At 37.2% G+C, this 13,617-nt stretch overlaps 1 protein-coding gene across 50 annotated transcripts in view; it reads right to left on the bottom strand.

The window, feature by feature from the left end:
• Nucleotides 1-13,617, bottom strand: part of CAPRIN2 (caprin family member 2) — a 42,645-nt gene that overhangs the window by 22,061 nt on the left and 6,967 nt on the right. For all 50 annotated transcript variants that reach the window (XM_086401480.1, XM_086401482.1, XM_086401484.1 and 47 more), the window contains exons 4-7: nucleotides 9,534-9,620; nucleotides 3,676-3,914; nucleotides 2,390-2,472; nucleotides 212-379 (exon numbers count right to left, since the gene is read on the bottom strand). In XM_086401480.1, the coding sequence (XP_086257606.1) occupies nucleotides 212-379; nucleotides 2,390-2,472; nucleotides 3,676-3,914; nucleotides 9,534-9,620 (577 nt within the window). The remainder of the gene's footprint in view (nucleotides 1-211; nucleotides 380-2,389; nucleotides 2,473-3,675; nucleotides 3,915-9,533; nucleotides 9,621-13,617) is intronic.

The raw sequence follows: 13,617 nt of genomic DNA, 5'->3' as shown, positions 1-13,617 counted from the left end.
CCTAAAGTTTCTATTGAGATTCACTCTGCCAATCATGGTAGTAAAGCCTAGACATGTTTCCTAAACCTAGGCTTATCCTGGGACTAGTAAAGATTTCTATGCAGGCAGAAAATAAAATTAAAACAAAGCAATCATTTTACAATGACTTGACTCATTTGGTTAAGTGTTAAAAATGCAACCACTATAAAGAATTTCAGAGATCACAACAAACCTGACTCTTTAACAGATTCAGTCTTCAATAATTGTTTTTTCTTCTCCGATTTTATTAGCATTTCTTCCTCCAATGATACCTCTTTTTCCTTAGCATGTTTTGGAACTGGGATACTTTCAAAATAGCCTGAGTTCAGCAATTTAGAGAGTAGATCTTTCATGTGTTTGTCTAACAAAAAGTGACTAAGAGTTAGTTATCACATAGCTGAACAGTTAATGGAAAATTATGTGAAATAGAAATCTTAACGCAGCTTTATCCTGGCTGTATGTCGTTATAACATTTCACACCGGGGATACTTACGGACTGGCCACGCTACAAAAAGGGAATACGTAGTCCATCACTACCTCACACTGAAGGAATACACATTTTAAGTCAGAATCCCAAAGTTTAGCAAGCCATTTAAGTTTCTCTGGACCTCCATTTCCACCATTTGGAAAATGACTAAAAATCAGAGATTCCAGTTGAAGACTCTAGTGTGTCATAAAAAGCACATATTTATTCCCTGAGCTGGGAGAAAATAGAATTTTCCCATCCACCCCTAAGACATCACAATAAGCAATTACTCTACCTTCCCCAAGTAACTACGGCTTTGGAGAAGTAAAATAACACAGTTCCTCAAATATAATCTTTAGAAAAACCTATCTTGGACAATCTCTAAAGAATGTTTAAAGTACAAAATTCCATGATTAAGATTTCACTCTTGAATTATGCTGTATTTCACTCCTACCACATCACCATTTGATAATCAAGAAAAACCTTAAAATGACATTAAAGATCATAAACAGATCTAAAATCTATTTCACTTTTGATAGCCACTAAAAACATAATTCCCAAATAAAGCAGAGTTCTCAAACTTGATTTGGGTCTACTATTCTTTTCAGAGGAATACTATGACACAGATTACCTTTCTTTTAAAATCAACTCTGAGGTAAAATTTACAAGAAACAAAATTCCCATTTTAAGTGTACAGTTTTAGCAGGTATGTAATAGTCATGTTACTTCCACCATAACCACAATATAGACTATTTTAATCAACTCAAAAAGTTCCCTTATTTCCCTTTTATAAACAATCTCTTCCCCCTACTCCCTAACAACCACTGACCCGCTATCATTCACGTTATGTCTTTTCTAGAATTTCATATAAATGAAATCATACATTATGCATTCATTTTTTATCTGGCTTCTTTCATTCAGCATAATTTATTTTGAGATTCACACATGCTGCTACAGTATCAATAATTCATTCCTTTTTTACTGCTGAAATGATTTCACTGTATGGATATATCACATTTTGTTTATTAATTATCAGCTGATGTACATCTGGACTGGGTTCAATTTGGGACTGTTCTGAATAAGCTGGTATGAACATTTGTGTACAAGTACTTAAAGGGATGTATGTTTTCAATTCTCTTGGGTACTAGAAGTGTAACTGCTTGGTGATATAGTAAGTATACACAATTTTATAAAAAAACTGACAAACTAGTTTCCAAAGTATTTGTATCACTTTGAATTCTAACCAAGCAATAAATATCTGTGATTTAAATTTGAAAGGACTTAAGAAATTGAGAGTTATTCATACTCAAATATTTTTAAAAAGGAAGTAACAAAAATGTTTACCAGCTTCCAGTGAGTTTTCATGATCTTAAACTAGCACACAAAATTATGTACTTCATGTCCAGACATTTGTACTTGGTCATCTGGTCAAAGCCTACTTACAAAGCCAAAAGGACTCTTTCTCTCCAGATCAATTCCAGATCGGTAGACAACAATGTTTCCATAAACTATGGAGCCAAACCATTCCTATTTTTTGAAGCAGGTCTGGTAAATAAACTTTGATATTAACAATGTGTGGATTTAAGTTTCCTGAACAGAATGGGTACTACCACGCAGAACAGAGAACTGAATCCCAAAATGGTCAAGCACTAGTCTATAGCTCTGTTCCCAAATCATAGTGAATTGCCACTCAAAACTCACCACAGGTTCCATTTTAGTGAGTACAATTAAACAAGAGCTGCTTCTAACAGAACAAAACAAAGCTATCATTCTGCCAATGAATCCAGTATTGTCAGACATGTAAGTTCTGATGGACTGACACAGTTTTGGCCCTTGATATCATACTAAACTCCTAGACATAAAGTTTAGTATTTATTGCATAAGCCCAGAGTAGAGAAAACTCACATGTTGTTCCTACCACTGCTTTCTCACTACCTTCCAAAAGGTCCCAAAAGTACAAGGATGACTGCTCCATCTGGTCTTCAACGCTGACGAGGAAAAGCAGCAGCAGAAAAAAGTGGTTTTAGAGGCACGTGGAGCAGACCAATTTATACAATATAACCCATCAACAATTAAGACATTCAGTGTTCATTTTGTGTTTTTCTACTCTCTGGAAATAAAAAATTGAAATTTTATAAAAGATGACTAAATGCCCATTTATGGACTTCATATATATAAGCATTTTTCCTTAAAACAACTAAAATAAAGATTTTACCAAATACAGCTATTAAGGAATAGACTCAAAAAGAGTTTAAAGCAATCAATATGGTATCATTCATTACCAAGTATACATCCTAGATAAAAGAACAGTGGATTGGAAATATTAAGAGCTACATCAGACTTTAAAGAGAGCGGCTCATTTTTCAAATTAGGTTTCACTTACATTTCAAATATTAAAGTAAGTTTTATTCCCTGGATCTATCAAAGTGAAGCATTAGAAGGAAGCAACCAAATAGACGATGATGGTGGAGTAGATTATCAGGTAGGAATAAGTAAATAAATAAATATATGGCTATATATAGGTAATTAAAGAGTTTTATAAGGTTTCTTCCTGAACTGATAGGGTAATTTCTAGTAACAGTTGAAACTAACTCTGCTTTGGCATGGCTAACAAACACAGCATTGAAACGACCTGAATCTAACAAATCAAAAGCACAGAGCTCTGCTCAATAGCTGATTTACTCCATATTCCATTTGAGCAAAAACAGCAAATAGATAGCTGTAGAAGAAAAAAATTGAGATGCCTCAATTTGCTGGGTTTTTATTTTAAATTATTAAATTTATTCCTCAGTATTTATTCACAGCAAAAGAAGAACACTAAATAATTCTAACTTTGACAGCTGAGTGATACGGATCAAGTTAAATTTCATTTACCTCCAATTAGGTACAGTAGTAAGGAGGCAAAGACTCTCAGTCATACAACAGTCTGACATAATTACAAAAAAATGTTTAAGAGTATACTAATTAGTATTATGGTTAATACCAGTATAAGGCTAAACTATCAGACATTTTAAAGATCAGTGTTACAATAAAGAAGCAGGTTAATGATACCATTCAAATTCACTTTCCTACTAGATAGTCTATCAACCTTGTGAGAGCCTGGACAGCCAATGTTTCCAATGCTGAATATATACACTGAAAAGCTAAAGTGTCATGTGTCTTATTTTAGGAAAACATTTTTATTAACTTACCTCAGACTTTCATTTCTTTCAGGACAGGTCAGTTTTGAAAATTTAATGAGGTAGTCAAGTTCTTTTAAAGGCAAATACACTGCACCATTCAAGCCCCCTTTGAAGTCTTTCTGGACATGTTCCTGCATCAAGTTCTGTAATACATACTGAACTTGAAGTATAGTGCGAAGCTTTTTCTTTTCAGCCTCAAGTTTTAGCATGTGCTCCCTTCTCTGGGCTTTCTTCTGCGCTTTAAGTAGCTGTTAAAACAAATGTTAATTAAAGTGAGCAACTCTCCACAATCCATATTAGCAATCTATAGTCTGTGCTGTGTGTGTGCTGCTCAGTCGCTTCAGTCATGTCCAGCCCTTTGCTACCCATGGACTGTGGCCCACAAGACTCCTCAGTCCGTGGGATTTTCCCAGGAAGACTACAGTGCCATTTTCTACTCCAGTGAATCTTCCTGACCCAGAAATTGAACCCACATCTCTTGCGTCTCCTGCATTGGCAGGTGGATTCTTTACCTCTGTGCTACCTGGAAAGCCTTCCATTAGTCTACAGAAGTCTAATCCCAAAGAGGTGGGACTGGATGATAAATCTCTAACACTGACTGTGAAACTGACAAGATCACCGGTACTAAGCTGGTTTGTCAGTGGTGCAATAGAGCTGAGGAAGTCCAAATATGTGACTCCCAACTCCAGGCTGAATCCAGTACCTCTATTATCATCATGAGAAGCAAAATATCTATCATTAATGTCCATTTAATCCCAAGGTTTTACTTGTCCATATCATGTATACCAAGCCTTTTTAGGCTAAGTATTTTAAGAAAATGCTTCAGTTTAATTTGGGGGTTGTTTTTTTTTTATCTCATTTTCCAGGGGAAGTATATTTAAACTAAAGTGGCTAATTTTCAACCAACCAAAAATGACTGGCTAAAACATGAGGAATTGAAAACCAAACAGAAATAAAATGTCTTACAAATGCCAGAAAAACAGCCACAGCACATAGGGATTTTTTAAGCAAAATTGAGAGATATTTTCAAATGTTGTCAGTCTGGATAGAGCTGTATCTTCCAATATTTAGTTGACAAAATACATATGGAAAATTAGCAGAATGTAAGTTTTCCCTCAAATGAATATGTGTGTATGTATAGTCTGAGTAGCTTAGTCTACTCGAAAGGTCACAACTATAATACTTTAAAGTCTGACATAATATGTGGGTCCCAAAAGTGACTGCTCATTTATAAAATACCAATAATAAAAAGTACCATCTATTTCCTCTGAGAAACCTAAACAGTTTTTTCTCCCCGTAACTGTTTTTCTGTCTGTAATGTTTCCATCATACTGGATATTCTCCAAGGTATGAAAATTAAGGGAACAGAAAAAAAAATCCTTTCGATTTTTCCTATAAATTAATTAAAGTACTTTGATTCTGCATCAATATTCAAAACTCTACAAAAAAGATGTTCATAAATCCTAATCAACTAAGATGGTGGTAAAGAAAAAAACCCTCAGGAAAAAGATTCATTATGGCATTATTAATTCCTTTCTACAGGGTATGAACGCCAACTATGACTTGCACTACTACCAGGGATAAGAGACAATGTTATGCTATGCTATGCTAAGTCACTTCAGTCGTGTCCGACTCTGTGTGACCCCACAGACGGTAGCCTACCAGGCTCCCCCGTCCCTGGGATTCTCCAGGCAAGAACACTGGAGTGGGTTGCCATTTCCTTCTCCAATGCATGAAAGTGAAAAGTGAAAGTGAAGTCGCTCAGTCGTGTCTGACTCTTAGCCACCCCATGGACTGCAGCCTACCAGGCTCCTCCATCCATGGGATTTTCCAGGCAAGAGTACTGGAGTGGGGTGCCATTTCCTTCTCCAATGCATGAAAGTGAAAAGTGAAAGTGAAGTCGCTCAGTCGTGTCTGACTCTTAGCCACCCCATGGACTGCAGCCTACCAGGCTCCTCCATCCATGGGATTTTCCAGGCAAGAGTACTGGAGTGGGGTGCCATTGCCTTCTCCAATAAGAGACAATGGGTGAAGATAAAACGTTGAGAGTGAGAAACAGACTGGTTGGGGGTTATGTGAACAAGGGAATTTTCTCCAGGATGGCAGAGGCTCAGCAAAGCTTTTTCCAAGACCTCAATATGGACCTCAATAGCACTTATCAAATTCAGTTTCTGCTTGAGAGGGGGAAAGACAAAAGAGGTGGTAATTCTAGCTCTCCAAGACAGTGGGATTCCCTTGGAAACAAACTCATGATGGTATAAGAAAATACAAAGGTGATGAGGACACTTTGGGACTGTATCACATGATTACCTCAGATCTCTCTTTAGCCACCTCCCAGGGCTGGATTAGGTGTTCTTATTGCTCAGGTCACACTGAACCTCCCCTATCAAAGTATCTATTGCATTAAATGTTTATCTTTCTCTTGAACTGCATCCCCCTTAGCCTTCAGCTCCATTATGACAGGGACTCTATCTCTGTTGTTCACCAGTATATCACTAGGACCCAACATAGACTCTGACATGTGACAGGACCTCAAATATTTATTGATTTAATCAAGTTAAGAAATATGTTGTCTTCCAGATCTCCTAGGAAAAAGCTGTGACAAATCTAAGCAGTGTATTAAAAAGCAGAGACAGAACTTTGCCAACAAAGGTCCATACAGTCAAAGATATGGTTTTTCCAGTAGTCATGTACAGATGTGGGAGAAGGAAATGGCAACCCACTTCAGTACTCTTGCCTGGAGAATCCCCATGGACAGAGGAGCCTGGGAGGCTACAGTCCATGAGGTTGCAAGAGTCAGACACAACTTAGTGAGTTAACTACCACCATGTACAGATGTGAGAGTTGGACCGTAAAGAAGGCTGAGCATCAAAGAATTGATGCTTTCAAACTGTGGTGCTGGAGAAGACTCTTGAGATTCCCTTGGACAGCAAGATCAAACCAGTCAATCCTAAAGAAAATCAACCCTGAATACTCATTAGAAGGACTGATGATGAAGCTGAAGTTCCAATACTTTGCCCATCTGATATGAAGAGCTGACTCACTGGAAAAGACCCTGGTGCTGAGAAAGACTGAAGACAAGAGAAAGGGATGACAGAGAATGAGATGGTTGGATAACATTGACTCAATGGACATGAGTTTGAACAAACTCTGGGAGATAGTGAAGGACAGGGGAGCCTGGCATGCTGTAGTCCATAGGGTCACAAAGAATCAGAACGACTTAGTAGCTGAATGACAACCAGGTCATAATCAGATATCATGCAAACCACTAACAGCAGCCTATTTCTCCTTATTTATGTGGAAACTAGTAAGTCAGGTTACTTATCTTCTTTCAGTTGAGGACCGGTTAAAAAGAAATGGAGTAGATTATCATCAACCAATAGTACCAAACCATAAAATTTATTTTCTGAACCATGACTCTGAATGATAAATCCCCATCAAAGGACAAAGCTCTTATCAAAAAAACAGAGAGATGTGGACTGAATTGGAAGGCTCCCAACTCTGATTTGAAGGGAAAGAAGAAAATGTTACACAAACTGCAAACAGGCTATCTCATAGCAGAGGTCTAACAAAAGAAAGACTTCATTAAAAAAAAAAAGAAAAAATTCCTCAATAGGCTGAAAGGTACTTCATTATAAAAATAGTGAAACTCCATAGTGCCTGGCACATGGATGATGTTTAAAACAAGATTTAAATCTAAAAAGAACAACATACACTAAAAAAAACACCTGGGTAGAAAATTAAAATTTGATAGGGTTAACTCTGAGAAAAGAGTTAACAGAAATTATTAAGTATTATAGAAATATACTTCAAACCTCTAACCAGAAGGTAAACATAAACATCTTTCTTTTAGCACAATGGACCAAAACTAAATAAACTCAACACATTGGAAGAGGGATAAATCAATCACATGTATCAGAAAAAAAAAAAAATGACTTAAAAACACTGTACTGAAAATAGCCTAGAGCAATAAAAAGTTTTTTAAATAATAAAATAATCTAGAGGAACTTCCCTGGCAGCCGAGCTGTTAAGACTCCACCCTTCCAATGCAGGGGACATGGGTTTCATCCCTGATTAGGGAACTAAGATCCCACATGCCACATGGTATAGCCAAAAAAATAAATATAATAAAATAACCTAGAAATACTTAACAGATGTGGAGCCAACAGAAAGTATTAAAATTAAGTAATGAAAAAGCGAACATGAGTTAAAGTGCCCTATGGATAACAAAGCTAGTATCATCTTCAGTTCAGTCGCTCAGTCGTGTCCGACTCTTTGTGACCCCATGAATCGCAGCATGCCAGGCCTCCCTGTCCATCACCAACTTCCGGAGTTCACTCAGACTCACGTCCATCAAGTCAGTGATGCCATCCAACCATCTCATCCTCTGTAGTCCCCTTCTCCTCCTGCCTTCAATCTTTCCCAGCATCAAGGTCTTTTCCAATGAGTCAGTTCTTTGCACGAGGTGGCCAAACTACTGGAGTTTCAGCTTCAGCATCAGTCCTTCCAATCAATAGTCAGGACTGATTTCCTTTAGGATTGACTGGTTGGATCTCCTTACAGTCCAAGGGTCTCTCAAGAATCTTCTCCAACATCACCGCTCAAAAACATCAATTCTTCAGTGCTCACCTTTATGGTCCAACTCTCATATCCACACATGACTACTGGAAAAACCATAGCTTTGACTAGACAGACCTTTGTTGGCAAAGTAATGTCTCTACTTTTTAATATGCTGTCTAGATTGGTCATAGCATTTCTTCCAAGGAGCAAGCGTCTTTTAATTTTATGGCTACAGTCACCATCTGCAATGATTTTGGAGCCCCCAAAAATAAAGTCTCTGTTTCCATTATTTCCCCATCTATTTTCCATGAAGTGATGGGACTTGAGGCCATGAATATATAATATCATGATATCAGATGCCATGAAATCTAATATCATCTTAGACTTGCATTAACAGAAGTATTCAGAAAACAGAAGGAAGTATCTCTATACTAGGCTATTTTAAATTTCACACTACCTTTTAAAAGTCAGACATCCAGAAAAGAGCTACTCAGAATTATATAATACAAAGATTAAGATGGTAGATGTCATCAACTTCAGAATGATATTTTGTGGTATTTTGTTTGTTTTTGATCCCAGGGGAATGGAGAAGAGAATTTTAATTCACTATACAATAAAGTATCCGAAAAGTAGAAAAGCCTATGAGACATTCTCCCTACCCCAGAATGAATTCACCAAAATACTTCCTCAGTTGTTAGAACAGGATCTCTAAAGGTCCATCTTTCTAAAACTAAGACTCTAAAACAATGAAGAATACCCATTAATGAAAGCTTAAGACTTCATATTAATTACTGGTTAAATGTATAGGAGAAAAAAACTTGAATTGCCAATATAGAGTAATTAAAACTATATCAGTGAGACCACACTTAACTCTATTTAAATTATGAACCATAAATTTTCCTGGTAATAACTGTCATGCTCTCAAGAAGGATCTACCAATTCTATGTTTCATCATATGTCAAATAATGCTAAACATACAAGCCAGTATTATTTAAATTTTCAAGCCCACATTTCTTTATAAACAAATCTGTCAAAAAGTTTTCACTCCACTTCTCAGTGATTTCTATAATTCCATAGTGAAATAATATACATTTGATAATGAATACTTTATTCACAATGTCTCGTATTCAGATAACATTTGTATTGAGTTCTTCAGTAGCTATCCTCCACCCCACCTCCCAGAATAAAAAATCAGCAGGAATTAGATGAACAATAACCAAGTACCATTATCAGAAGCTAACATTCTCTTCAAGGTCAGTAATTAAGCTGGTTTTAAGAAAAGCAAAAAAAAAAAAAAACATACTCACATCTTGGCTCAGTCCAGAAAAGGTTTTCTGAAGCTCCTTGGCAAATTCTAAGTTATGTAGCACTTCTTCATATTTCTCAACTGCTTCCTACCAAACCAGATAAGAAAACATCAATTCTGTGAATTTCCAAGTACAATATGTCAAAATAAGTGCTCCTTGATAATAGCAGAAGAGATTGAACACTTTAGAAACTAGCCATTCACTACACATGGGCTTCCCAGGTGTGGCACAGTAGTAAAGACTCCGTCTGCCAATGCAGGAGACACAAGAGACGCAGGTTTAATCCCTGGGTCAGGAAGATTCCCTGGAGAAGGAAATGGCAACCCACTCCAGTATTCTTGCCTGGAAAGTTCCATGGACAGAGGAGCCAGGCGGGCTTCAGCCCATGAGGTTGCAAAGAGTCAGACACGACTAAGTACACATTTACTACACATACTCAAAAAAGTAAGGAGAAAGTATTTAGTAGAAGTTAAATAAAGTTAAATTCAAAAATTCAACTTTTTGCTAGAAATCTGAACCATAATAATAAAAATGAAGTTGACTATCCAAAGAAGTCTAAGGTCAGAGAGGCCTGAGGGTTTTAAGAACACTGAACCTACAGGATTCCTCTGTCAATATTCATTCACTACACAAATATATTACACAAGTAGCACAGTGAGAGTCACAGATGAAGCAACCTCAAGAAATTTACACTATGGTAGGAAAAACTTGTCAATAATTACCTATAACAACAAATTAAGTATTATAACAGAAATATTGCAAATTTGGAGGGTATGCCATGTGGCTTGCCAGAGCTCAGTTCCCTGACCAGGGACTGAACCTGGGCCCTTGGCAGTGAAAGCAGAGTCACAAACACTGGACCACTAGGGAATTCCCTGTAAATTTAAAGAGGCAAATTTTTCTTTTCAATTTCATAGATGAAGAAAGTAAATAATTAGAGAAGGGGCAAATTTCTATGGACTTTACTTCAAATCTACATGGAAGAACAAAGGGCCAATATGAAACAGAACAAGATGGGGAACTCATCTAATCAGATAAAGACATATTACAAAGCCTCTACAGTTAAAATAGTGTAATATTCCACTTCTGAATATCTACCCAAAAGAAATGAAAGCATATACCCACCTAAAGACTTGTAGACAAATTTATACAGCACATTATTTATTATAGCCCCAGATAAAAACAATCCAAATATCCAGCAACTGGTAAATGGATAAGCAAAATGTGTTATAACCATACAAAGGAATTCTGGCTAGCAACAAAAAGAAATGAATTATTGATACATGCTATAACATGCAACGAACCTGAAAAACATAATGGTAAGTCAAAGAAGACAGATACAAGACTTTATTTTCTATGCAATATCCAGAAAAGACGAATTTATAGAGACAGAAAGCAAATAACAGCACAAAAGAGAACTTGAAAAGGATATGGAACTACAACTCGCTGCTAGGACCTCCCTGGTTGTCCAGTAGGTAAAACCCCACGCTCCCAATGCAGGGGCCAGTTCGATCCCTGGTTGGGTAACTAGATCCCTCATGCATGCCACAACTAAGAAACCCACTTGCTGCAACGAAGTTCCCACAAGTCACAACTAAGACTCACTGGAGCCAAAATAAATAATTAATATTTTTTAAAGTAAATAAAACTCAATTGTAACAGTTGTATAACTCTACAAATTTACTATAAATTATTGAATTGTGCAGTTACAAGGAGTTAATGTTATATTTACAATACCTCAAGAAAGCTGTTTTTAAAATAATCGGATACTATTAAGTCTTTGTAACGGTATAGAGCAACAGAACTGTGTACTATAACATAACATAGTTTTAACATAAATTGGTACAATAATTTAGGAAACTAATTTGGCATTTTTACTGGGAAGTTAACTATGGGTATACCCTACAGCCCAATGATAAGTACACACCCTGAAGAAATCTTACACCTCTATCTTACATGTAAGACCAATCAAAGTAGAATACCAAAAAATAAGAGCAAACAACTCAAACATACATCTTTATAGACTACTATCCAGTAGAGAAAAGCAAATGAAATAGAAATACTTGCCTCAATATAAAAATCTTAAATGTAGTGAATGAAAAAAGATAAGCTGCAGAATATACAGTACAACATTTATTGTAAGTTTCAAAAAAAATGTAACCCTAACAGATTTAAGGACAGTAAGTTCTCTTCAAACATAAGGAAGGGAATGAACAGGGGAAGTTCAAGGTCAGGTTACAGGAAGGAGCTCAGGGAAGGTCCTTCAATAGTGTTCCTAATATACTATTTGAGCTAAGTAGTGGGTTCTGACTGGAGAAGGCAATGGCACCCCACTCCAGTGTTCTTGTCTAGAGAAACCCAGGGACGGCAGAGCCTCGTGGGCTGCCGTCTATGGGGTCGCACAGAGTCGGACACGACTGAAGCAACTGAGCAGCAGCAGCAGTGGGTTCTGACACTTGCTTTATTAGGTGCTGTAACTTATATGCAATATTTTGTATGGACTACATATTTCTTAATAAAACAGGCAGTTCAAATATTAGAACCAAGAATGCACAGGTAACATAACCATAGTAAACAGTCCTCAAAGGGATGTGAAACTGCAAAGGAATACCCCTTTGTGTGTGTGTGTGTGCACTCAGTCATGTCCAACTCTTTGTGATCCTATAGACTATAGCCTGCCGCCAGGCAATTTTCCAGGCAAGAACACTGGAGTGGGCTGCCATTTCCTTCTCCAATACCCCTTCATATCTGCTCCCAAATAATATTAACTCAACTTCCCATCATTAGATGTGGATCCACCCTTCCTTTCTCTCCTTTTTTATACAGTGTAAGAGACATCCTTCCACCTGTGCCCTGGATCCTATTCAACTCTGCATTCACAGAAGAACTTAATCTATGATTCTCTCTTTAACGCCTTAAGCCTCTTCCTCTCTGTTGATGCTGAAACCAGCACTGAAGTTCAAGTTTCCCCCAACCTACACAAGAAAAATAAAAAGTGCCTTTCTGACAACCACTTCCTTCAAGTCTCAGACAAATTTCAAAATGTCTACAGTCTCCATTTCCTCTTCAGCCCTTATCAACCTGGATTGTTTCCACCATTCCACCAGAACTGTCCTGGCCTGATGCTGGGAAAGACTGGGGGCAGGAGGAGAAGGGGACGACAGAGGAAGAGATGGTTGAATGGCATCACTGACTCAATGGACATGGGTTTAGGTGGACTCCAGGAGTTGGTGATGGACAGGGAGGCCTGGCATGCTGCGGTTCATGGGGTCGCAAACAGTCGGACATGACTGAGCGACTGAACTGAACTGAAGGTCAGTGATGTCAATCCCATCCTTTAAACCTGTGGATCTTGTATAGCTCTCATTTTGGTTAACTTTTCAGAAGATTTCAACACAGAGGCACCCTCCTGCTCTACAAACAACTCATTTTTTATAACACTGAACTTCCATTTTTCCTCCATTTCTCCAGCTTTTCATTTACCAGCAATTTTCCCATTAACTGTTCTCATCTCAGTTTTCAAGCACTTATAAAGACAATAGGACCTACATCACAGAAATGTGCAATTTAAATGAATACTTTTAAATCATTTAAAAGTACTGTGGAAACACAGACACCATATTAAAAAAAAAAAAAGGATGAACAGGTAGAGCACAGAGGATTTTTAAGGCAGTGAAACTATTCTGTATGTTACCATGACAGCATACATGCCATTATATATTTGTCAAAACCCACAGAATGTACAATACCAAGGGTTGAACCCTAATGTAAGCTATGGACTTTGAGTGATGATGCTGTGTCAACATAGGTTCAATTGTAACAAATGGACCACTCTGGTAAGGAACGCTGATAGTGGAAAAGGCTGTGCGTGTGTGGGGTCAAGGGACTCTCTCCACTTTTTGCTCAAATTTACTGTGAATCTAAAACTGCCACACAAAAAAAAGAAACCGGAAGTACCTATATTAAGCTAAGCTGTATACAGGCTTAAAGAAACTTTGGACAGATACAAAGCAATCTATCAGAATCATTATTTTATAAGATGAGTACTGAACAGAGGAAGGACAGGGTGAAAGAAAAAACATCT

The sequence above is a fragment of the Bos grunniens genome, chromosome 5 (assembly GCF_055505025.1).
Source record: "Bos grunniens cultivar Pamir isolate PY7600 chromosome 5, Bosgru_T2T1.0, whole genome shotgun sequence".
Classification (NCBI taxonomy): domain Eukaryota; kingdom Metazoa; phylum Chordata; class Mammalia; order Artiodactyla; family Bovidae; genus Bos; species Bos grunniens.
The sequence above is the reverse complement of the archived record's forward strand: the minus strand, read 5'-3'. Positions and strand labels throughout refer to the sequence as shown.